The following is a 27,650-nucleotide window of genomic DNA, read 5'->3' as shown; positions in this document are numbered from 1 at the left end:
ACAAGGGCTACAACTTTGTCTCAGAAAGTAAATCAAAATTCCGAACTTTTTGGAAGATATGAGCCTGAGATAATTATAACTTTTTTGCAAAAATTACACCGAGGACCCAAATCTTTGGGGGCCCATAAAAAAAAGTGCTGGTGTCTGTATATGATTATATTTCCATGACACAAAAAATTACACACAGTATTATAATTTTCAGTGTTTTCTTTAAATTTAAAATTGTTCTTAAAATTTAATATCACTACTAAAACTAAACTAAATATATTTACTTTTATTTAATATAGTCATTATAATAATACATTTCTCCCCTTTTTTCTAATTACCCAAAGCTAATTAACTTAACAACTCGTGGGTGTGAAAATTTTCCAGCAAAATCCCCCCAAAAAAAATTTCTCTAAAAAGTCATTAAACTTTTGATGATGTCTCTTTATTTTGCCATCGAACATGATGCTGAGTTCTTTTTTGGTCTACAACATAATTTTTGATGGCAAAAAATCGTATACTTTAACACATTTTGTAGATAATTAAAAATTGTTGTCACATGTGCAGCAGCAGTAGCTGCCGCGGTACACAACTCACTCAGCAGCCCAACATGTTTAAAATTAAACAAACTTTCACATGTCATGCTCATTAAATGTCACACGAGAATATTATATATAAAAAAAAATCACAAAATATTTTGGTTTTTAACAAAAGGGTAGAAAGAAAAAATTTGTATTTAATAGCTTTTACATAATAATCGTTAGTATTATAAGGAATTTAAAATACATTTGGAGGACTTAAACTCATACTATCTACAGACTAAATACATACAATAAATGTTAATGACATTACATTTTCCCCATCAGAAAAAACAATAAAAAATATTAAATAAAAACATTAATAAAAATGCAAATACATTAAACCAAATGTCTATTACTTTTATTCCACAATTTTTTTGAGCAGGAGTCTGAGTAAATATTTACTATACATATTTTGTATAATTATAAAGTAATTAAAAGTTGTATAAAATACACACATTTGTATGGCGCGCAAAAAAAATATTGTAATTTATAGAAAATATGGTAAAACATTGAATTAATGATGTTGTGTTGCAAAGGGAACTAAAAAGTATATTTTTTATTTTGATATATAGAAAATGAAAATATAAATATTTAAAATTTATGAGAAATTTATTTTATAAGCTGAATTTGGGCCACTAAGTCTTCTTTAATAAATTAAAATTAATCTACTAATTTTTTGTTTAAATATTATTCGAAAAGCCAGATCTATTGTCTATCAGTACGCCAAATTTAATAGCGACAGTGTTAAAATTGCAGAAATTATATGCCTTAATAGAAAGTATTCAGATTTTTGGTACCACTTGATGTATGATTAATATTAATTATTTTTAATCATAATAAAACTGGTTTTAGCTATGAAATTACTTAAAAAAATCAAATAAAATTCTTTTTTAAATGACATTTACTGTGCTAATGACGTTTTTTCAAAAAAAATGTTCAAGAAGTTTTTTAAAAATAAATTTTTATAATATAAATATTTAAATTTTTCCTAGAACACAACTATTTAGGAGATGATAAAAGCAATAGGTAAAATGGTTAAAATGCAATACAATTGAAAATATTATTTAAAGCAAATGTTTTTCATAAGTAACCAACTTCGACGAACTGTGGATATCATTAAATTAAAGTAGTAGAAATACTACCTTTTAAAAATAGTACTAGCAGTACTATCTTTTAACAAAGTAGTAGAAATACTACCTCTTTAAAATTGTAGTAGAATACGACTTTTTAAAAATAGTAGAATACGACTTTTTTAAAATAGTAGTAGAAATACTACTATTTTTTAAAATAGTAAAATAGTAGTGGAATTACTACTTTTTTAAAAATAGTAATAGAAATAATACTTTTTTTAAAATAGTAGTAGAAATACTACTATTTTTTAAAATAGTAGTAAAAATACTACTATTTTTTAAAATGGTAATAGAAATACTAATATTTTTTAAAAAAGTAGTAAAAATAATACTTTTTTTCAAATAGTAGTAGAAATATTATTATTTTTTAAAATAGTAGTATAAATACTACATTTTTTAAAATAGTAATAGAAATACCACTATTTTTAAAAAAGTAGTAGAAATAACAATTTTTTAAAATAGTAGTAGAAATACTACTATTTTTTAAAATAGTAAAATAGTAGTAGAAGTACTACTTTTTTAAAATAGTAGTAGAAATAATACTTTTTTCAAATAGTAGTACAAATACTAATTTTTTAAATTAGTAGTAGAAATACTACTATTTTTTAAAAAAGTAATAGAAATAATACTTTTTTTAAATATTAGTAGATATACTACTACTTTTAAAATAGTAGTAGAAATACTACTATTTTTTAAAATAGTAAAATAGTAGTAGAAATACTACTCCTTTTAAAATAGTAGTAGAAATACTACTCCTTTTAAAATAGTAGTAGAAATACTCATATTTTTTAAAAAGTAGTAGAAATAGTAATTTTTTTAAAATAGTAGTAGAAATATTACTTTTTTTAAATACTAGTAGAAATACTACTATTTTTTAAAATAGTAGTAGAAATACTACTTTTTTTTAAATAGTAATAGAAATACTAATATTTTTTAAAAAAGTAGTAAAAATAATACTTTTTTCAAATAGTAGTAGAAATACTACTATTTTTTAAAATAGTAAAGTAGTAGTAGAAATTCTACTCTTTTTAAAATAGTAGTAGAAATACTACTCTTTTTAAAATAGTAGTAAAAATACTACTATTTTTTAAAATAGTAGTAAAAATACTACTATTTTTTAAAATAGTAGTAGAAATACTACTTTTTTAAAAATAGTAATAGAAATACTGCTATTTTTGAAAAAAGTAGTAGAAATAATACTTTTTTCAAATAGTAGTAGAAATACTATTTTATACAAAGTTGTATAAATACTACTATTTTTTAAAAAAGTAGTAGAAATAATACTTTTTTCAAATAGTAGTATAAATACTACTTTTTTTTTAAATATTAGTAAAAAACTACTTTTTTTTAAATAGTAGCTGAAATACTACTATTTTTTAAAAAAGTAGTAGAAATAATAGATTTTTCAAATAGTAATAGAAATACTACTTTTTTTTAATATAGTAGTAGAAATACTACTTTTTTAAAATAGTAGTACTACTTTTGAAATAGTAGTAGAAATATTACTATTTTTTAAAATAGTAGTAGAAATACTACTATTTTTAAAATAGTAGTAGAAATACTACTATTTTTTAAAATAGTAGTAGAAATACTACTTTTTTAAAATACTACTAATACTACTTTTTTTAAATAGTAGCAGAAATACTACTTTTTTTTAAATAGTAGAAATACTACTTTTTTTTAAAATAGTAGTTAAAATACTATTATTTTTTAAAAAAGTAATAGAAATAATACTTTTTTCAAATAGTAGTAGAAATACTACTATTTTTAACATAGTAGTAGAAATAGTAGGAATAATACTATTTTTTAAAATAGTAGTAGAAATACTACTATTTTTTAAAAAAGTAGTAGAAATAATACTTTTTTCAAATAGTAGTACAAATACAATTTTTTTTAAATATTAGTAAAAAACTACTTTTTTTTTTAAATAGTAGCAGAAATACTGCTATTTTTTAAAAAAGTAGTAGAAATAATAATTTTTTCAAATAGTAATAGTGTTCATTTCAATGAACAAAACGACTTTCCCATCCCTGAAGTCAAACATCTCCCACATCTTAACTGCAGCCAACTTCAGATTACACACACAAAAGTCAGCTGCAGCTTTATGATCTCCACTTCAAAAAACCCTTTTGATCAATACACAAGTGTGTGCGCTTAAAACCAAACAACAGTGAAACCAACAATAGTTATTTTAATAAATAAATAAATAAATAAATAAGTTAAAACTTAATAAAAAACAAAACTATAATAAAACCCTAAAATTATAATAAAATCCTAAACCTATAATAAAACCTTAAACCTATAATAAAACTCTTAAAGTGTATTTAAAATTTACTTAAATATTAACTTAAACCTAGTATAAAACTTACATCCTAACCTAAAATTTGTTATATACTTAAGATCTATATACTTACCCTAATCCTATATATTAAATACTTACCGCTAATGAAAGTTCAATAAACATGAATTATAACGTTTTATAAAAAAAAGGAAAATATAAAAAATAAGATTTTTATTTACTTACCCGATACTTAAAACTAATATTGCCGTCAACTTCTAACCCGTAAAAACATTGGTCCTCACGAACCGGTAAAAAAGTTAAGTGATACAGTCCACAAATCAAAAAGAATAAATAATAAATAAAAAAAAAGTTCACAATAGATAGATAAATAATACCCTACAAACTAAAAATTACCCTAAATACCCTAAACATAAAACAAAAGAACAAAAGTGCATTAATCTATATATATAAAAGAGTAACGTTACTGACTGACTGACTGACTGACTGACTGACTGACTGATTCATCATCGCACAGCCCAAACGGCTGAAGCTAGAATCACGAAATTTTAACTGTGGGTTCCTCCCTCCCCAAAACGATCCGATAAGAAGGGATTTTTGGAAATTCGAACGTTTAGGGGGTAAAAAAGGGTAAAAACGGGTAAATTCGGTAACTGTATATCTTCAAAACTAATAAAGATACAAAAAAACTTAAAATAGCATGTTACTCCATTTCAAAAATAAGCTGACAGGTGTTTCGTACTTTTTGGAAATTCGAAACTTTTAGGGGAGAAAACGGGTAAAAACTGTATTTTGGTACTTTTTTTGCACCCTATGTATCTTTTAAACTAATAAACATAGAAACAAATTTTAAATCGTATTCTTTAACTAACAAAAAATAAAAAATATAAGTTTGGTACTTTTTGGAAATTCGAACCTTTAAGGGATAAAAATTGTGTTAATTTTTGGTACTTTTTTATAAAATATGTTTTTCTATAATTTGACATAGACATACGAATATTTTATTATGAAATTTATTTTATTACATAAATTTATTTGAATGAAATTGTACCACCTCAATGGGGATAAAAAAGGTACCAAAAAGGGGATAAAATCGGGAAAATACATTATATTTGAAATTAAGCCAATTTTGATAATTTTTTTAACGTTGGTTCCTGGATTCATACAAAAATTAACTAACAGGGTGTTATTTGGAACTCGAGTACCAAGGTGTACATTGGGCCAAATCCGGGTAAACAGTTTGGTACTTTTTTTAAAACATATTTATTCTTGGGCACATTAACACAGATTTTAATATTTTGATACATGCCTATAGCATAAACAATTTTGGCAAAATGGAATATTTTTAAATTTCAAACTTGAGGGGTGTTCAAGTAAGAAAAGGGAAATTGGTACTTTTCTCCTAATGGTACTTTTTTAACATTTTAAATTATTTCAGTTATCGACATTAAAGTTAGCTGATATGTATTTGAGTGAAGTTAGTGTTAGGAATAGGGGATAATATTTAGGTACCAAAATGTGTGAACTGTACTATAGGTACTTTTTTGTTCTTCTAATGGTACTTTTTTGAAATTTCTATAATAATGGACTTAGAAACATGAAATTAAACATATATGGTCCTAAGTGAGTGAGAATTCTAGGGGGAGACTTTTTGGTACTTTTTCTTTATTGGAATGGTACTTTTTGTAATTTCTTCACCAATGAACCTAGAAACATGAAATAAAGCTTATATATAAACCGAGTGAGTGGGAAACCACAAGTGTGGGTTTTTTGGTACTTTTTCTATATTCTAATGGTACTTTTTTGAATTTTCTATAACTATGGACTTAGAAACATGAAATTAAGCATATATAGTCATAAGTGAGTGAGAATTCTAAGGGGAGACTTTTTGGTACTTTTTCTTTATTCGATTGGTACTTTTTGTAATTTCTTCACCAATGAACCTAGAAACATGAAATAAAGCTTATATATAAACCGAGTGAGTGGGAAACCACAAGTGTGGGTTTTTTGGTACTTTTTCTATATTCTAATGGTACTTTTTTGAATTTTCTATAACTATGGACTTAGAAACATGAAATTAAGCATATATAGTCATAAGTGAGTGAGAATTCTAAGGGGAGACTTTTTGGTACTTTTTCTTTATTCTAATGGTACTTTTTGAATTTTCTATAACTATGGACTTAGAAACATGAAATTAAGCATATATGGTCCTAAGTAAGTGATAATTCTAGGGGGAGACTTTTTGGTACTTTTTCTTTATTCGATTGGTACTTTTTGTAATTTCTTCACCAATGAACCTAGAAACATGAAATAAAGCTTATATGGAACCGAGTGAGTGGGAAACCACAAGTGTGGGTTTTTTGGTACTTTTTCTATATTCTAATGGTACTTTTTTGAATTTTCTTTAGCAATGGACTTAGAGACATGAAATTAAGCATATATGGTCCTAAGTGAGTGAGAATTCTAGGGGGAGACTTTTTGGTACTTTTTCTTTATTCGAATGGTACTTTTTGTAATTTCTTCACCAATGAACCTAAAAACATGAAATTAAGACCGGAGTGAGTGGGAATCTACAAGTGACTGCTTTTTGGTACTTTTTCTATATTCTAATGGTACTTTTTGAATTTTCTGTAATAATGGACATAGAAATATGAAGTTAAGCATATATGGTCCTAAGTGAGTGAGAATTCTAGGGGGAGACTTTTTGGTACTTTTTGTTTATTCTAATAGTACTTTTTTGAATTTTCTATAACAATGAACTTAGAAACAAGAAATTAAGCATATATGGTCCTAAGTAAGTGAGAATTCTATGGGGAGACTTTGTGGTACTTTTTCTTTATTCGATTGGTACTTTTTGTAATTTCTTCACCAATGAACCTAGAAACATGAAATAAAGCTTATATGGAACCGAGTGAGTGGGAAACTACAAGTGGGTGCTTTTTGGTACTTTTTCTATATTCTAATGGTACTTTTTGAATTTTCTATAATATAATGGACCTAGAAATATGAAATTAAGCGTATATGGTCCTAAGTGATTGAAAATTCAAGCGGATACTTCATGGTACTTTTTGTTTATTCTAATGATACTTTTTTTAATTTTCTATAGCAATGGACTTAAAAACATGAAATTAAGCATATATGGTCCTAAGTGAGTGAGAATTCTAAGGGGTGACTTTTTGGTACTTTTTCTTTATTCGAATGGTACTTTTTTAATTTCTTCACCAATGAACGTAGAATCATGAAATAAAGCTTATATGAACCCGAGTGACTGGAAAACCACAAGTGTATACTTTTTAGTACTTTTTCTATATTATAATGGTACTTTTTTGAATTTTCTATAACAATGGACTTAGAAACACGAAATTAAACATATATGGTCCTAAGTGAGTGAGAAGTCTAGGGGGAGACTTTTTGGTACTTTTTCTTTATTCAAATGGTACTTTTTGTAATTTCTTCACCAATGAACCTATAAACATTAAATAAAGGTTATACGGACCCGAGTGGGTGGTCAACTACAAGTGGGTGCTTTTTGGTACTTCTTCTATATTCTAATGGTACTTTTTGAATTTTCTGTAATATAATGGACCTAGAAATATGAAATTAAGCGTATATGGTCCTAAGTGATTGAAAATTCAAGCGGATACCTCATGGTACCTTTTGTTTATTCTAATGGTACTTTTTTTTAATTTTCTATAGCAATGGACTTAAAAACATGAAATTAAGCATACATGGTCCTAAGTGAGTTAGAATTCTAGGGGAGACTTTTTGGTACTTTTTCTTTATTCGAATGGTACTTTTGTAATTTCTTCACCAATGAACCTAAAGCCATGAAATTAAGCTTATATGGACCCGAGTGAGTAGGAAGCCACAAGTGGGGGATTTTTGGTACTTTTTATATATTCTAATGGTACTTTTTTGAATTTCCTATAATAATGGACCTAGAGTTTCCAAAAAATCGAAGAATTTCAAAACCGCGGTTTCGGTTTTAAAAAATTAAAAACCGATCGGTTTCGGTTTTGTGATAATTTATTAAATCTTAAGTATTATAGAAACAAAATTAGTTGATAATATATGAAATGATATACAAATCTAAATTTCAAACTTGACGGGTTATGGTTTAGTGAATGCGAATTTAAAAGTGATAATCAATGGTACTATTTCCTTATTGCAATGGTACTTTTTGAATATTTTATAATAATAAACATAAAAATTTAAAATTAGGAACACATTTTGCATTTTCTATAATAATGGACCCAGAAATATGAAATTAGACATTTACAATTAGATTCACAAAGTGGGCTTGATAGTACTATTTATTCTTCTAATTGGGGTGGCGAAGCGCACCGGGTCAGCTAGTAATAAATAAAAACAGTGTTAATAAATTATTGTTTACAAATAAATAACAAGAATATAACACACAAGAACAAAAAAGGAAAAAAAAAACAAAAAGTGCACAAAAAATACAATACAACACAAAATATTAAAAACAGAATAAATATTAAAACATTTAAAACAAAATAAAAATCAAAAATTGTGAACAAGGAAAAAACAATAAATACCAAATAATTTATAAAAAGAAATTAAACACTTATTCATACATAAATATTTACAAACATACATACATACATTTATTTTGAACAAAAAATTCTGGTGCAAAACATAATAACAAATTTTTACAAAAATTACCCAAATAAAAAACCACATTAAAATATACATACATACATCTGTACACACAGTACTTACAGCGGCTGTCGACAATTACAACAACAACACTACCCATATTGTCAACACTCATCATAGCGGGAAGACGACACAAAGAGGAATCGACAACACAAGCAATTTTTTATATATTTTTATATATTGTGGTTTGTACCCTACCCTCAGCAAAAAAGGTGAGTCAAACTTTTTGCAATTTTTATATAAAATATAAATTTCCAATATTATTCGCAAATTGTTCCATTTATTATTGCAATATACAGTATAATTGTCATTTAAAACCCACCCTTTTCACACAAACTTGAAAATATAAAACCCACCCACCCTCTTTCATAAAAATTTCAAAATATATTTTTGTATATTGCTTCTAGGGAACTAATATTGCATTTTAAGCTTAGTAGCGCACACATTACATATAATACCCAATTGGAAATTTTGTCAGCTGGAACAAAAGTAATTTTGGTACAGCTAAAGCAAAAAAAAAAACTCACACTTTTTTAATTTGAACCCTAAATATTTCTATATAGAAATATTTTTTATTTTGAGAATTCTTTTTTGTGAATTTCTCCAATAACCCAATATGTCTACTCTAGAATCTGTGGCCGCCGATTTATTAAGATATATCCAAACTGACTTAAAGTCGTTTGATGAAGATTATCGCACTACCCCGGAAAGCATCCGATCTCTACCCGCTCTTAAATTCCAAAAACGGGAATTAAGTGAATTATGGGCTAAAATTGACCGTAAATTCACCCAAATTAGAGAATCAGCCGATATTCTTGACCCGAAGAAGGCCGATGCCATAAATTTAAACGATGTTGTTAGGCAAGTCAGATCTGCGAAAGGATTTTATAGGTCAAGCATGATTTCCATAGATGAATCGATTGAGGAGATGACCAAGGAAAATGAAACACGACCATCTTTACCCGAACCCCCACAACCCAACAGTTCTACAAGCTTCACTGTACCCCCTTGCGATATGCCGACATTCAGCGGAGATTTCAAAAGCTGGGCTTCGTTTAGGGATCTTTTCAAGGCCATTTATGGCAATAATACCCGTTTAAGTGAAGTTGAAAAACTTTTCCATCTTAAACAAAAAACAAGCGGCGAAGCCAAAGAAATAGTAGACAATGCACCCTTAACAAATGATGGCTTTCTTATTGCGTGGAATCAATTAACTTCTCAGTATGAGAATCGTAGGATGCAAATTAACGCGCAATTAAAAACCCTATTAAATTTACCCTTAGTAAGCACCATGTGTAGTGCTTCTATAAGAAAGCTTCAGAGAAAGATAAATTGCTGTATTGCAAATCTGAACTCTTTAGACATAGATACGGATCAATGGGATCCTATCTTAGTATATCTATGCACGTCGAAATTACCCAGAGAAACCCGAAGAGAATTTGAGAAATCTCTTCCAGATTGTGCAGAGATGCCTTCTTGGACTGACTTAGATGTATTTTTGACTAACACTTTCAAAGAACTTACATCAGTTAATGATGTTCAAGATCTTGATACCAACCCTAACCAACACACAAAACCCAAACATTTCCAAGAAGTTAAAACCCAATATGACAGACGAGGCAAAACATTCCATAATGTAACACATGACCCAACAGCAAGTTCACAATCAAGAAACAAACGGCAAAACGAACGAAAACTTTCAAATTCAACCCAATCAAATACACTAACCCCAAACCCCCAAAATAAACCCGATGGTTCTGTTTGCAAACTTTGCGATGGAAATCATACTTTGAGAGAATGTTCGTCGTTTACTTCACTGGGAATTAACGAAAGAATTGAATTTGTGAAGAAAAATGGTATATGTTACAATTGTTTAGCCATTGGTCATGTCATACAAGGTTGTCGCAGCACATTCACCTGTAGGTATTGTGGTGGACGACATAATAGCCTATTGCATAAACCAAATTCTAAGATTAACCCACAAATTGACGACAATCAAGCGTCATCGTCAAATACAGTTCAATCTTTCTCAACCCAAACCCAATCAAGCAAACCCATACCCATAGATGACAGAACTAAGTTATTAGGAACAGCAGTTCTGAATGTAGAAGTCCAAGGAGAATTGTTTCCAGCTAGAGCTCTCATTGACCCAGCTTCAGACTTCTCATTTATAACAGATAAACTGAGAAGGAAGTTGCATTTACCCACTACACCCATAGTTGCAGAAATTTCTGGATTAAATGAGATAGTTTCTGCAAGATCAAATAAACTGTGTCAAGTTTCTTTACGCTCCAATACCCATACTAATTTCAAACTGAATATCCAAGCAATTGTAGTGAAAACACTAACCAAAAATTTACCCACCCAAAGCTTAAAACCTACCCTTATTAAAGACTTGGAAGATATTCAATTAGCTGACCAAAAGTTCTATGAAAGTAGACCCATAGATTTTATCATTGGCAGCGATTTTTACCCTCAAATTTTGAAATCTGGAGTAAGAAAAGATCTACTTAATACCCTAATAGCTCAGGAAACGGAGTTTGGATGGATTTTAACAGGACCCATTCAGAACACAAATAACACCCAACCCTTTGTTTCATACTTCAGTTCAGTCATGCTTGATAAAGTCTTGACCAAATTTTGGGAAATTGAAGATGTAACCACCCAACCCAAAGTTTCAGAAGAAAGTTTTCTGTGTGAAGAAACTTATATGACCACTACCCGTCGATTACCGAATGGCCGTTATCAGGTTAACCTTCCATTTATATACCCTCCTGTAGAGTTAGGAAACTCGCGACACGTGGCTATGGCTCAATTCTTAAGAAATGAGAAAAGTTTAATGAAAAAGCCAGAACTAAAAGTGGAATATGATAACGTGTTACAAGAGTATATCGACTTAGGTCATATGAAACTAATTAAATACAACCCCAACACTCCTTCAAATACCCAATATTATTTACCCCATCACGCTGTTGTTAAACTTGATCGTGTTACGACAAAAGTTAGAGTTGTGTTTAATGCATCAAGCAAAACCTCTAACAACAACAGTCTCAATGATACCCTATACACTGGACCCACCCTACAACAAGATTTAGTTGTACTTATCTTGAAATGGCGCTTTTACAAGATAGTTTATAATGCCGACATTACAAAAATGTACCGGCAAATTATGCTAAACCCTACCCACACACCCTTCCAACGAATATTATTCCGTAAAAGCGTCAATGAACCCATTCAAGATTATGAACTGCAAACAGTAACATTTGGTGTTAACTGTGCGCCATACTTGGCTATTAGAACCCTACACGAATTAGCCAAAGACATTCAAAACAACCACCCTATAGCTTCACAAATATTACGGAATAATATGTATGTTGACGATGTCTTAGCCGGAGGTAACACCATCGAAGAAGCTAAAGAAGGCCAAACCCAACTGATCGCGGCACTTGACTCTGCTGGTTTTCCTTTAAGAAAATGGATTTCAAATTCAAGAGAATTGTTGAAAGATTTACCCGAAGAACACCTACTTAATGTGGATTTACTCAACCTTCCGGAATCGAATAATGCCAAAACATTAGGAATCCGATGGAATGCGAAGGAAGACACATTTTTCTTTAATGTACCCTTAATCGAAAGGAAGTCAGCATACACAAAGCGAACTGTTTTGTCAGACATCGCTCGTCTCTTTGACCCAGCTGGTTGGTTAGCGCCAATTGTAATATCTGCAAAGATTATAATGCAACAAATTTGGCAAGATAACACAGCTTGGGATGAATGTCTTAACCCACTCACCCTTATAAAATGGCAAAAGTTTTTGCAGTTCTATGATAATATTAATAGAATTCGTATACCAAGATGGATTAACTTTTCACCTTCAGCAAAAATTGAGTTTCATGGTTTTTCAGATGCTTCTGAAAAAGCATACTCTGCATGTCTATATGCACGAGTAACACCCATAGACGGACCTAATTCCGTAACCCTACTCTTCGCTAAGACGAGGGTTGCACCAATCAAAGTAATCTCGTTACCAAAACTTGAACTTTGTGGTGCAGTGTTGTTGGCTAATATGACGCATAATTTACTCACCCAACTCAACCTACCCTTACATCAGACGTATTTCTGGACCGATTCATCTATAGTCTTGGCCTGGCTTAGTAAACAACCCAACTCGTGGAACACATTTGTGGCAAACCGTGTTTCCACAATTATTCAAACAGTCGGCGTTGAAAATTGGAACCATGTGGCGTCTCACGATAATCCTGCCGATGTTGCTAGCCGAGGATGTACTGCCGATGAGTTGAAAGATGACGGTTTATGGTGGAATGGACCATCATGGTTGAAAGAATCTGCTTCGCAGTGGCCAACAACAAAGAAACACTTTATAACTCAAGCTGAAGCGAAAGTTAGTCAGTCGTTTACTACGACAGTTAATACCCACCCTTCCTTAGATACGAATACTGAAAACCCAGATATATTATCAAGATTTTCGAAATTGTCAAATGCTCTACGAGTAATGACATATGTCTATCGATTTTGTGATCGAGCATCGTGTACCCGAAACAATACAATTCGAAATGATAGAGTTATTCTTGATCGAAATAACCCACAACTAGTCAAAGAAAGACTACGTTTATTAACAACCCACCCTAGTATTGAAATTGATGCGTCAGAGATCAAATCTACCCGCGATAGACTGATTATTCTTTGTCAGACAGAATATTTTAAGAACGAATATCACTGTCTAAAAAGAAGAAACCCTATACCCAATAAAAGTAACCTGCTCACCCTAACGCCATTTTTAGATTCCGCAAATATAATGCGTGCAAATGGTCGACTAGCAAATTCCAACAGTTTGTCATATTCCGAAAGGCACCCGGTTTTATTACCCTACGGCAGTTCATTTGTCAAATTATTAACCCAACACGTGCACCTAATAACCCTACACGGCGGAAATCAACTTATGTTGAGAATAATACGCTCAGGATACTGGGTTCCAAAACTCAAGAATCTTGTTAGCGTAGTAGTTAACAAATGTTCACCGTGTACTAGATACAAGAATAGACAAACAACCCAATTCATGGCAGCCTTGCCACCAGAACGTACCCAAATTGATAAACCCTTTACGAATGTGGGAGTTGATTTTGCAGGACCATTCGATATTAAAGCATATAATGGCAGAGCATGTAGAATAACGAAAGGTTACGTATGCGTTTTTGTTTGCTTTGCAACAAAAGCTATTCACTTGGAGCCTACATCTGAATTGTCAACACAAGCCTTTATGGCAGCTTTCGCTCGATTTTTTTCGAGGCGGGGATGCCCTGTCGCTATTTACTCGGACAATGGAACAAATTTCATTGGAGCGAGCAAATTGTTGAAGAAAGAGCGACAGGAATTCATTAAACAGTTAAAAAGTTCCGTTATATCTGCCAGCAGTTTCCAAAATTTGACGTGGCATTTTATACCTCCCGGTGCACCACACATGGGTGGTTTATGGGAAGCGGGAGTGAAAAGCTTTAAGGCTCATCTAAAGAAAATGAATACCCTAAAGCACACATTTGAAGAGCTAGCCACACTACTCGCGAGAATAGAAGGATGCCTGAATTCCAGACCCTTAAGCCCGTCAAGCGAAAACCCACAGGATCTTAACCCTTTAACCCCAGGACACTTTTTAATTGGATCACCCATTTTAACCCCAGCAGAACCCGATTTAAGCAATGAAAATATAACCCTAGCAAACAGATGGCAAAAGTTAAAGATTCAACATCATAACTTTTGTAGAAGATGGAAGGATGAATATCTTAAAGAGCTCCATAAGAGATACAAGTGGAAGAACCCTCAACGACAAGTTGAAACAAATGACATTGTTATTATCAAACAGGACAATTTACCTCCAAACGAATGGTTACTCGGTCGAGTCATTAAAACATACACTGGCTCTGATGGACGAAATAGAGTAGTCGATATACGAACATCATCCGGAACGTTAACTCGACCAATAACAAAAGTTGTCATTTTACCCACTAGTTAGTTTAACACTTCTAGTTTAACCCAAATAACATAAAATTGTTTAAATACCCTTTTAACCCATTTAACACACTTACCCACTTGTAACTATTTATTCATAACTAACCCTTCACCCTAACAGTCTAACCCACTAACACATTCAGTACACTTCATTCATTCATTCATACATAATTTCTTTTACATAGAATATGGCACCCAAAAACAACAACAACCGTAAAGGACGCTCCAACCGCAATGGATCTCGACCTAAACCCAATAATGAAAACAACAAACGTCAACCAAAACGCCATTTTGGTTGCGGCATCTGTCAGGCGGATCATAGCTTAACAAACTGTAGGAAGTTCCAAAAGATGAACTTGGCTGAAAAATACCAAACCGCTGTTAAATTACACTATTGCGTAAACTGTCTGGCCAGGAATCACCTAATTGGAAAATGTTCCAGCAAATCCCGGTGCCAAAAGTGCAAGGGCAAACACCACACCGCTCTACATGGTCCCGATCGTATCCTTAAGGATCTCCAAAAGGAACAATCCCCACCAACACCATCGGAAAGGACCACGGTACCGATTCCTGCGCCACGAACAATTGTCAAACAGACACTAACCACCTTGCCGACGTCAAGGACCCAAACAATTGTCCCTACGGTTGTGGTACAAGTTGTCACGGAGAAATCCAAACAGCTAGTAAGAGCTCTCTTAAACCCGAGCCTAACAACGTCCAAAATTGGAGTAGCGTTTGTTCACGAAGCTGAACTCAACCCCTTCAAAGTGGATGAAAATGTATATGTAAAGGTCATCATATCACCCAACATGGCCTCCACAATGCAGTATGAAGTGTGCATGCAGGTTTCAAATGACCTGCCAAAAACCCCTTACCCGCATGGTTTGGACCCAGCTATAAAAGGGAAATTTTGCCGAATTTCTCTGGCCGACCCAGAATTTTATTCCAATTCACCCGTAGCCATGGAAATTGGTGGTGATTTATATACCACCATTTTACAACCAAATACGATCCATATTGATGGCGGATCACTGATAGTTCAGGATTCAACGCTGGGTTGGCTAATTATGGGATCCCTTACCAATTAAAAATATAATGAAGTATTTTCCTATATAATTACCCTTACACTCTTTAACCCAATATTGAACATATGAAAATAATTGTTCTTTTTCTTCACAGGTTGCCAGGCCCGGGAGGATGTTCATTTCAATGAACAAAACGACTTTCCCATCCCTGAAGTCAAACATCTCCCACATCTTAACTGCAGCCAACTTCAGATTACACACACAAAAGTCAGCTGCAGCTTTATGATCTCCACTTCAAAAAACCCTTTTGATCAATACACAAGTGTGTGCGCTTAAAACCAAACAACAGTGAAACCAACAATAGTTATTTTAATAAATAAATAAATAAGTTAAAACTTAATAAAAAACAAAACTATAATAAAACCCTAAAATTATAATAAAATCCTAAACCTATAATAAAACCTTAAACCTATAATAAAACTCTTAAAGTGTATTTAAAATTTACTTAAATATTAACTTAAACCTAGTATAAAACTTACATCCTAACCTAAAATTTGTTATATACTTAAGATCTATATACTTACCCTAATCCTATATATTAAATACTTACCGCTAATGAAAGTTCAATAAACATGAATTATAACGTTTTATAAAAAAAAGGAAAATATAAAAAATAAGATTTTTATTTACTTACCCGATACTTAAAACTAATATTGCCGTCAACTTCTAACCCGTAAAAACAAATAGAAATACTACTTTTTTTTAAAATTGTAGAAATGCTACTATTTTTTAAAATAGTAGTAGAAATACTACTTTTTTAAAATAGTAGTAGAAATACTACTATTTTCAAAATAGTAGTAGAAATACTATTTTTTTTAAAATAGTAGTAGAAATACTACTTTTTTTTTAAAATAGTAGTATAAATAATACTTTTTTCAAATAGTAGTAGAAATACTACTATTTTTTTAAAACAGTAGTAGAAATACTACTATTATTTGAAATAGTAGTAGAAATAATGCAATACTATCTTTTAAAAAAGTAGTAGAAATACTACATACTTATTTAAAATAGTAGTAGTATTTCTACTACTATTTTAGAAATACCACTATTTTTTAAAAAGTAGTAGTAGAAAATTATTTTTTTAAAATAGTAGTAGATTAATATTAATTATTGTTAAACTTAACAAAACTTCACTTGAATGTATTCAAAAATTCACATGCATATCTTAGCTTAAGACCTGAAACAACACTAGCAGATATCATTTACTTTGTTACCAAACTTTTTTCTAAAGAAATTTTAAACAAATATTTTTATAAAATTCTTTTTACAACATGAATATGCAATTTTTTCTCTTGTTTAAAAACTATTTCTATATATATTAATTTGTTGTAAAAATTGCTATAAGTTTTTTGAACTTTTTCTTTTAAAGCATCTTTTCTATACATTTTATTTTGAGTTTCCGTCTTATTTTTTGTTATGTCTTACTCCCCTATTACAATCATAATTTGTTACAAAAAAAAACTTGAAAAAAATCTATACAGTACTTTTAGTTGTTGCCAAGTTTTTTCTTTTTAGCAACATTTTTGTATGAAAATAAACGCAATATAAAGAAATTTTATTTGCCTTTAAGCAAAAGCGCAAAATGTACAAAAATATGTATTAAAACTAAATATAACAAAAAGTGCGTATAAATTTAAGTAAGAAAAACTTTTATGCAGCTCACGTTAAGGCACTGTAAATATGTTTTTTTTTTTTTAAATATATCAGCACATTGTGCAAGATTTTGCAGGATTTTGCTGTTAGAAATAGCTAGACAAATATTTAACAGGAAACTAATGGTTCATTGACATTGAGTTTGTAACATTTTTGAAGGTTTTTTTTCAAGAGACAAAATTTTCTTTTATTTTTGTTAGAATTTTTTCCCATGACATCTTGTAGGAAGTTGAGAAAATATCAAGAGCATTGAATTTAAATTTCTATTTAAACTGATAAAAAAAGTTATTGAAACTGCAAGACAAAATAGCTTTTTGTTTGTTTTATTTCTCAATTAGATTTGTTTCAGCAAACTCCCAAAATATTTGGTAGACATCTAAATCATATAATTTTGCCATAAACTCACCATTAATATACACGATATGCCAAACGGATAACACCACCAGGTTGTTTCCATCACCATGGAATTGCTGTATACAATGAATAATGCATCCGTACATAATTTGATTAGTAACAGGCAACCCGTTCTATACAATAAACCGATTCTGTAATGAAAAAATAAAATATTGAAATGAGTATTTAAATAGTTGTGTATGATATGCTGCATGGTGAATTCATAACAATAGACCATGTTGTGTTTTTTTTTTTTCGTTTTTTCCCCATTTAGTTTCAAATTAATTTAGTGTAAAGAATAATCGAAAAAAAAATTAAAATAAACCCAAGGATTATTTGTAAAGGGGAGAGAGAGGGTAGAGCTAAAAGAGGTGTACAATTTTTTTCTAGCAAAAAAAGTTCGATAATTTTGATTTTATGTAAAAAAGTTATCGATAACAATGATTTTCTGTAGAAAAGTTATCGATAACTTTACTTTTCTATAGAAAAGTTAATAATAACTTTGATTTTCTATAGAAAAGTTATCGATAACTTTACTTTTCTATAGAAAAGTTATCGATAACTTTACTTTTCTATAGAAAAGTTATCGATAACTTTACTTTTCTATAGAAAAGTTATCGATAACTTTACTTTTCTATAGAAAAGTTATCGATAACTTTACTTTTCTATAGAAAAGTTATCGATAACTTTACTTTTCTATAGAAAAGTTATCGATAACTTTACTTTTCTATAGAAAAGTTATCGATAACTTTACTTTTCTATAGAAAAGTTATCGATAACTTTACTTTTCTATAGAAAAGTTATCGATAACTTTACTTTTCTATAGAAAAGTTATCGATAACTTTACTTTTCTATAGAAAAGTTATCGATAACTTTACTTTTCTATAGAAAAGTTATCGATAACTTTACTTTTCTATAGAAAAGTTATCGATAACTTTACTTTTCTATAGAAAAGTTATCGATAACTTTACTTTTCTATAGAAAAGTTATCGATAACTTTACTTTTCTATAGAAAAGTTATCGATAACTTTACTTTTCTATAGAAAAGTTATCGATAACTTTACTTTTCTATAGAAAAGTTATCGATAACTTTACTTTTCTATAGAAAAGTTATCGATAACTTTACTTTTCTATAGAAAAGTTATCGATAACTTTACTTTTCTATAGAAAAGTTATCGATAACTTTACTTTTCTATAGAAAAGTTATCGATAACTTTACTTTTCTATAGAAAAGTTATCGATAACTTTACTTTTCTATAGAAAAGTTATCGATAACTTTACTTTTCTATAGAAAAGTTATCGATAACTTTACTTTTCTATAGAAAAGTTATCGATAACTTTACTTTTCTATAGAAAAGTTATCGATAACTTTACTTTTCTATAGAAAAGTTATCGATAACTTTACTTTTCTATAGAAAAGTTATCGATAACTTTACTTTTCTATAGAAAAGTTATCGATAACTTTACTTTTCTATAGAAAAGTTATCGATAGCTTTACTTTTCTATAGAAAAGTTATCGATAGCTTTACTTTTCTATAGAAAAGTTATCGATAGCTTTACTTTTCTATAGAAAAGTTATCGATAGCTTTACTTTTCTATAGAAAAGTTATCGATAGCTTTACTTTTCTATAGAAAAGTTATCGACATTTTTAATTTCCTCTTTTTGCTAAACTCTTTCCTACAATTATTTCAATTTATGCCGCACTTTTGCCCATAAATAAAGACACACACACACCCACCTTTGTTTCATGACCATATTGAATTTATCCAATGCTGCATTATTGCTATTGTACGTTTGCTGTTGTTGATAGTGATGATGTTGTTGTTGCTGTTGTTGTATTACACTGCTATTCGTTGTTGTAAGAGCAACAGCGGGCGTCGTTACATGCCCCGATGATGATGATGCTGCTGATGTCGTAGTTGCTGTTGCATTATTTGTACGACGATTTTTATGCCAAAGCCATAAAAGTTTTTTGATTAAAATCGCAAATAGAGCAAAAAATAACAGAATGAACAAAATATCCACAAACAAAAATAAAATGAAATTTAAAGCTGGTACAGCGGGTGGCAACAGGCCACCCGCACCACCTCCGTCCGCCAAATTGGCAGCTGCATTAGCCGAAGTGGTGTCTTCATTGTGGAGAAATGAAATTGAGGTTACTGGGGAATGTGCTGCTGTTTGTAAGGAATGCGACCAAATTGTAGATGTTGCATCAATTGTACTGCTGCTACTACTACTGCTGCTGCTGGTGGTTGTTAAATGAGCATTTGTATTCGTATTATCTAAGGCTGTTGTAGTATTAAATTCCAAAAAACTATCACCATTACTCAGCAAAGGTGGCTCCGTTGTAAAGGGTGTTAGATGAGTGCGTATGTAACGCTCATTCAGGGGCAAAAAACTATTGGTGGCCGTGTTCATGGCAAATGCTGTTGTGCCCATTAAACCCGTTCCACCGTTGCCCGTTTGGGATGTCGTGGCTGTGGCCATGGAATGGCTCATAATTTCCAGCCACCAGTTTTGTGGCCATTTGCCATTAATTGTACAAATTAAAGGTGATGTTATGGCAAATAGCAGAGGCAACAGCCAGCTAATACCTATAGCACCACGCACACCAGCTGCTGATGTGCCCTGTTGTACAAATCTTAGGGGGGGTTTCAATGATGTCGCCACCGATTGTCTCAGTGCTTGTTCTCCTACTGGCTCCCTGTTCGTTTGTAGTATTGTGGTATTCTCTAATTCCTGTTCTTGGGCTGTTGTTAATGTTCCTGTTGTCACCGTTAAGGTGGCACCTCCACCTCCTCCTCCATCAGTTGCAGATCCGGGCACAACAGTGTTAATGTTTGTAGTGGCAGCAGCTGTTGAGACTGTTGTGGAGTTTGTTGCATTTGTGGACTTATTATTTACGTGCAATAATTTCTTGGGCACTAATTCCGAGTGTATTACTAATGCTATGGCAATTAGTGTAGATATACCCAGCAATAATAGCGATGCCAATGAAGAACTAATTATGGGTTGCCAGTTCTACAAAGAAGAAACACAAATGTTAACATTTAGCATTAAAAAGTAGTTTTTTTTAAAGTAAAAAATAAAATTTCCTTAAATTTTACTGTGTGGCGTATGATTAATATTTATTTATTTTTAATATCAATAAATCAACATTTATTGTGAATATTTAGGGGTAATTTAACACAATAAATACATTTATAAATTAAGTATGACAATATTTCAAAGTAAAGACTGGATAATTTATTTTCATAGAAACAAGGAAAATTTGTTTATAAGTTTTTCAAAAATTAATTGCTCATACAAATTAAAATGTAATACATTTCATTAAGAATACTGATAAATTTTAATAAAGAAATAAGTAATTACAGAGATAAATAAATTAATTATTTGGTAGTTATTTTAAAGTAAACTAAGATTTTTTAGATACGAAATAATTTGACACAAATTTTATAACAGACTTAGGAAATTATGTATTTTTGAACATCAAACTTTTTTCGATATTCGAAATAATTTTTTTTTATATTTCTCATCAAAATTTTATTAACTTTTTAGATATTATTCATTAATTTTCAAATTACATTAGAAAAAAGAATTCCAAAATAAAATTTAATTTTTTTCCAAAAAAATTTTGAATCTCAAATTTTTTAAAGCAATTATAATTCTATAACCAATTTTAGGCATTCTAGATATAACTTGTAATCTAAACTGTATACAAATTTAAAAAAATCACATTAAAAGTGAAAGGTTCTAAGAAAAATTAACTTTTTAAAATTAGTGTTCTGGTGACGTATGATTAATATTAATTAAGTAGTACTTTCACTAAATATCTCATAACTTGCAATATATTTAGTATAAATTAAAAAACTCAATTGATTTAGAAAGACAAAGCTTGATGGAGGCGAAAAACACACAAAACTTATACAACTATGGGCCTATTTTCTTCAAAATTCAAAGCAATTTTTGGTTAATGTTACACAAAATTTTAATATCCTTCAACTAATAAGAATTTGATTAACTATTTAAAATTTTCTCAACTAATTTGTATTTTATTAACTTTTTCAATATTTTTCATCAATTTTCAAAGTGCATAAGGAAAAAACTTTAAAATTCTGAAAAAAAAAATTAATTTTTTTTCCAAAAAAATTTTGAATCTAAAATTGTTTAAAGCAATTATATTTTTATAGCCAATTTTAAATATCCTAAAGATAATTTGTAATCTAAACTATATAAAAATTTAAAAAAATTATATTAAAAGCTAAAAATTACAAGAAATATTAACTTTTTAAAATTAATGTTCTGGTGACGTATGATTAATATTAATTAGGTAATACTTTTACTAAATGACTTGCAACACGCAAACTATTTTTCATAAATTGAAAAAATCAATTGATTTAGAAAGACAAGGCTTGAAAGTAACAAAACATTTATAACTTATAAAACTATGGGATTATTTTCTTAGAAATTCAAAGCAATTTTTGTATATACCTCACAAAATTTTAATATTTTTCAACTAATAATAAATTGATTAACTAGGTTTGATATGTTTTTTACTGATTTCCGGCCAATGGAAAAAAACTTAAGAATATCATAATAAGAATTAAAAAAAATTATATTTTTCTTACAAAATTGACAGTTTTTTGAAATTTTAGAAATTTTTTTTTTATTAATTTTATAGAAAATTTTATTCTATAGATATCAGCTTCTTTCAAGTGTAAGAAATTTAAAAAAAAATATTCTATAATATCTTCAAGTTTCTTAGAATAAGTGTTATTAAAATTTGAGCAGCCGGGTGCGTATGATTAATATTAATTAAGGGGTCATTTCACTAAATGACCTATAATTACTTAACTGTTAGTCATATTGCAAGGAAACTTACTTATTTCAAAAGCCAACATTTAAAAGGAGCTACAATAGAAAAAGTTATGAAGTAACTTTTATAGAAACTCCAAAAAAAGCTTTTAAAATTGTGAAAAAAAAATTGAAAATTTTCCACTATTGTGATTTTAAAACATTTATGCTTAAACATTTTTAGAATAACAGCTACTAATAAATAACAGACTAAAAATCGATTACTTATGCCAAAATCTTGATTAGTCGAAATAAGTTACTGATAAAATATTTAATAAATACCATTTTAGTTGGCTTATAATCAAAAGGCAAGTATTTTGTTTTAAAAAATTCACTTCATTTCAGTTTTATGTTTCCTTTTACTAAATTTCGCCTGAACTAGGTCCGATTTTCTTACTTATTAAATTTAGAACTACAGTGCGTATGATTGATATTTATTTTGGATTGTTTTATTAAATTCTTAATATCTCAGTAACTACTAGAGATTTAGAGCAGATTTAAATAGATTATAAAAGTAAATAAATAATGGAATTTGGAAACTTTAATTTTTCAGAACATTTGCTGTAAAATCAGTATTGCGGACCAACACAAAAGTGATAATTTTTTTAAATCATATAAAATTTTCACATTTTTTTGATAACATTTCATTTTTACATTCAGTTATCTTTAAATTTCCTAGGGAATTTTAAAGTTGACAAACAATTGAATAATTTTCTATTCAAAAAAAACATCGAAATATTTGTTCATTAATTTTCTATCATTGTTTCTTAAAAAACTCAAGGTTTACAATAAATTTGCTAAAGAAAATTAATGCTGTCTTTAAAATTTCAAAAAAAATCAAATTTTCTTTAGGAAATCCAAGTTACGGATGTAAAAAAATTATAAAATGTAAGTTATGAACAAGTAGTTTTATTTTAAAATTTAAAGTAATGAATAAGTTTTCTATGGCAATTTTAAGTAGTCGATAAGTTTTCTATAGAATAGTAAAGATAGCGCTAAATTTTCTTTAGAATAAAATAAAGTTATGTTAATGAAAACAATACAATTTCAATGCAAATTAAATCCATTGCAAAATTTCAGTTAAACAATTTAATTATCTTTTAATTTAAAACAATTTTTTTTTTTATAAAAAATTTCATTGATTTTTTATTATTTAATTTTAAACTATCGGGGTTGTCATAGAATCCAACCATTGTCGGAATCGGTTTTTAAAACGACAGAAAAAGGACATTGGTCTAGTGATTAGAAAAATTAATATCAACAATGAATTTTTGATTAAAAATTAAAGTTTCAAAAGTTGAATATAACTGGGCGTATGATTAATATTAATTGGGAGGTTAGTTAAGAAAATCTTTAATAACTTCTAATAAATAAGCGATAATTCAGCCATTTAAGCAGATTTAAAAAGAAAACACTTCTTAAATACATAATATAAATATTTATAGAAAACCTACATTACTGGAATTCTTTATAAGCTCAAATTAAGAGATTTTTTTTTCAACAAAAAAAATTAATTTTTATAGTTTTGATATATGTTTAATAAAAACTAAAAGTTTTTGATTAATTATCTAGAATTAAAGTAAATTTTAAAAATCTTAAAACAAAATAAAGTTATTGACTATTTTTTCTAAATTTGACACAAAATTATGTTTAATTCTTTAAAATTTTCCATACAAAGTTGAATTTCCTGCATAACTAATGATCCACAAACAAATGTACATAATTAAATAAGAAAAATACTTAAATCTGATCTGATCAACAATGAATTATTGATCAAAAATTAAAGTTTCAAAAGTTGAATAAACTGGGCGTATGATTAATATTAATTGGGAGGTTAGTTAAGAAAATCTTTAATAACTTCTAATAAATAAGCGATAATTCAGCCATTTAAACAGATTTAAAAAGAAAACACTTCACAAATATATAATACAAATATTTATAGAAAACCTACATTACTGGAATTCTTTATAAGCTCAAATTAAGAGATTTTTTTTTCAACAAAAAATATATTTTTTTTTCAACAAAAAATATATTTTTTTTTATTTTTGAAACATTTTCCAAAAAAAACCTGAAAGTTTTTGATTAATTATGTAGAATTAAAGTAAGTTGGTAAGAATCATACAAGAAATTAAAATTATTGAAAATTTTTTTTCTATATTTTACTAAAATTTTCTTAAAATTTTCCCAACAAAGATAAATTTTCTCTTAATAATAATCCACAAACAAATGTACATAATTAAATAAGAAAACTACTTAAATATGACCAGAATAATTAAAGTAAATGATGAATTTTTTATCAAAAATTAAATTTTAATATAACTGGACGTATGATTAATATTAATTGGGAGGTTAACTAAGGAAATCTTTAATAACTTCTAAAGTTGAAGAGCAATTTTAGTTATCTAAAAAGTTTTAAATAGGTAACTAATCAAAGATATTAAATGTATAAATAATTATAGGAAATTTGAGGTGCCGAAGTTCTTTGAGAGATAATGTAGGTTAAGCAGATATTATTGTCTATAAAAATTCAAAGTTACTGGTAAATTTGCTATAGAAATTAATAATGTCTGCAATTGCTTAAAGAAAGATACAGCTTTTGATAAATTTCTTAAAAGAAGATATCAATTACTGCCTATAGAAGTTAACTTTTTCTTTCCATCCCTTTTATTTCTTTATGAAACAAAGAGTGTTACTATGAAACTCTTACAAATATATTTCATTAATTTGGCTGAGATTTCATGTCTCAACAAAAATCACTTTGTATCCATTTCAATACACAAAACCGAAAGAGTAAAAGCACGTGTCGTGCTGGTTAAAAAAAATGAGAATACATTTGGATAATTGTGTATTTAAAGGATTTTATCTGTAGATTTTAATACCCATATTATAAGTAGACAATATTTTTGCCTTCCATCTCATTCACACTCATAAATAAACACGTACGTGGAGTAACCCCGAACATCAGACGAAGAGTATATACACAATTAAACGCCACAAAATACCACTATTTATTTGAGTTGTGGATTGTGTGACAGGCAGCACAGGATGTTTATTTGTTAAGGATCCTTAAGCTAAAGAAGAAGAAAGACAAAAATATCACGACAATGTAAACGTAAAGAGGGTGAGCGAAAAAGTAACGCAATTATGATGACATTTTATTAACACATTTACTGAAAGCTTTAAGGATTAAATAAAACACAAAGACATTTACATACATATAAGAATGTGTGTAGAGATACATACATGGTTTGTGTAATAACGGAAGGTTAAATTAATATTTGTGTGGGCCAAAAGTGTCGACCTTGTTTTAATCAATTACACAAAAGTTTAGCAAATTAAGAGGAGTTAAGCAAACAAATTTAATTAAATCATAGTAAAATAAATAATGTTTGTCGCAGCAAACCATTACTGTAATAAATGTTTGAATTTAGGTATGTTTGTTTGTGGAATATTAATTAAGCAGGAAATTTAAATTTGGAGGGAAATATGAAGAAAAAATCTCCAATAATTTTAATTTCTTTTAAGATTTTAACAGCTTCTTTAATTCTACATAATTAAACAAAAACCTTAAGTTTTTTTTGGAAAATTTTTGATAAATATTTTTTTTTTTTTTTTAAATATCTTTTAATTTAAGCTTGTAAAAGAATTCCAGTAAGAAAGATTTTTTTAGAAATATGTATGTTAGGTATTTGTGAAGTGTTTTCATTTTAAATCTGTTTAAATGGCTGAAATATCGCTTGACAATTAGAAGTTATTAAAGATTTCCTTAGTTAACCTCCCAATTAATATTAATCATACGTCCAGTTATATTAAAATTTAATTTTTGATAAAAAATTCATCGATCACTTTAATTATTCAGGTCTTATTTAAGTATTTTTCTTATTTTATTATGTAGGTTTGTTTGTGGATTATTATTAAGAGAAATGTATCTTTGTTGGGAAAATTTTAAGGAAATTTGAGTAAAATATAGAAAAAAAATTTACAATAATATTAATTTCTTGCATGATTTTTGCCAGTTTACTTGAGTTCTACATAATTAATCAAAAACTTTCAGTTTTTTTTAAAGTTTCATAAATAATTTTTTTTTTCTTGAAAAAAATCTTTTAATTTGAGCTTATAATGTAGGTTTTCCATAAATATTTATATTATATATTTGTGAAGTGTTTTCTTTTTAAATCTGTTTAAATGGCTCAATTATCTCTAACTTATTAGAAGTTATGAACGATTTTCTTAACTAACCTCCCAATTAATATTAATCATACGCCCAGTTATATTTAACTTTTGAAACTTGAATTTTTGATTAAAAATTCATTGTTGACATTAATTTTTCTAATCAGATTTAAATATTTTTCTTATTTAATTATGCAAATTTATTTGTGTATCATTAGTTAAGCAGGAAATTCAACTTTGTAGGGAAAATTTTAAGGAATTAAACATAATTTTGTGTCAAATTTAGAAAAAATTGTCAATAACTTTATTTTGTTTTAAGATTTTTAAAATTTACTTAAATTCTAGATAATTAATCAAAAACTTTTAGTTTTTATTAAACATATATCAAAAATATAAAAAAAATATTTTTTTTTTGTTGAAAAAAATTTATTAATTTGATTTTATAAAGAATTTCCGTATTGCAGATTTTCTACAAATAGTTATATTAGCTATTAGTGAAGTGTTTTCCTTTTAAATCTGTTAAAATGACTGAAATATCTTTTAATAATTAGAAGTTATTAAAGATTTCCGTTACTAACCTCCCAATTAATATTAATCATACGCCCAGTTATATTCAACTTTTGAAACTTTAATTTTTGATAAAAAATTCATTGTTGACATTAATTTTTCTAATCAGATTTAAGTATTTTTCTTATTTTATTATGTATATTTGTTTGTGAATCATTAGTTAAGCAGGAAATTCAACTTTGTAGGGAACATTTTAAGGAATTAAACATAAATTTGAGAAACATTAAG

The 27,650-nt window shown here is 28.5% G+C and overlaps 2 protein-coding genes across 2 annotated transcripts in view; one reads left to right on the top strand and one right to left on the bottom strand.

Moving 5' to 3' along the window:
• The window catches only part of LOC135950898 (uncharacterized), a 315,472-nt gene that overhangs the window by 24,099 nt on the left and 263,723 nt on the right, over positions 1 to 27,650 (bottom strand). Inside the window, exons 14-16 of the mRNA XM_065500422.1 lie at positions 19,772 to 20,852; positions 19,570 to 19,603; positions 17,844 to 17,982 (exon numbers count right to left, since the gene is read on the bottom strand). Coding sequence (XP_065356494.1) covers positions 17,844 to 17,982; positions 19,570 to 19,603; positions 19,772 to 20,852 — 1,254 coding nt within the window. The remainder of the gene's footprint in view (positions 1 to 17,843; positions 17,983 to 19,569; positions 19,604 to 19,771; positions 20,853 to 27,650) is intronic.
• Positions 14,888 to 15,787, top strand: LOC135952649 (uncharacterized). The gene has a single exon (XM_065502665.1). It carries the CDS (start codon positions 14,888 to 14,890, stop codon positions 15,785 to 15,787), a length of 900 nt encoding a protein of 299 aa, XP_065358737.1.

This window comes from Calliphora vicina, chromosome 2 (genome assembly GCF_958450345.1).
Source record: "Calliphora vicina chromosome 2, idCalVici1.1, whole genome shotgun sequence".
Lineage (NCBI taxonomy): Eukaryota > Metazoa > Arthropoda > Insecta > Diptera > Calliphoridae > Calliphora > Calliphora vicina.
Note: the sequence above shows the minus strand (reverse complement) of the source record. Positions and strands in the feature narration are given on the sequence as shown.

Bases quoted from the DNA above. Each gene is read 5' to 3' on its own strand.
- LOC135952649 (XM_065502665.1), top strand. From the start codon at position 14,888: ATGGCACCCAAAAACAACAACAACCGTAAAGGACGCTCCAACCGCAAT.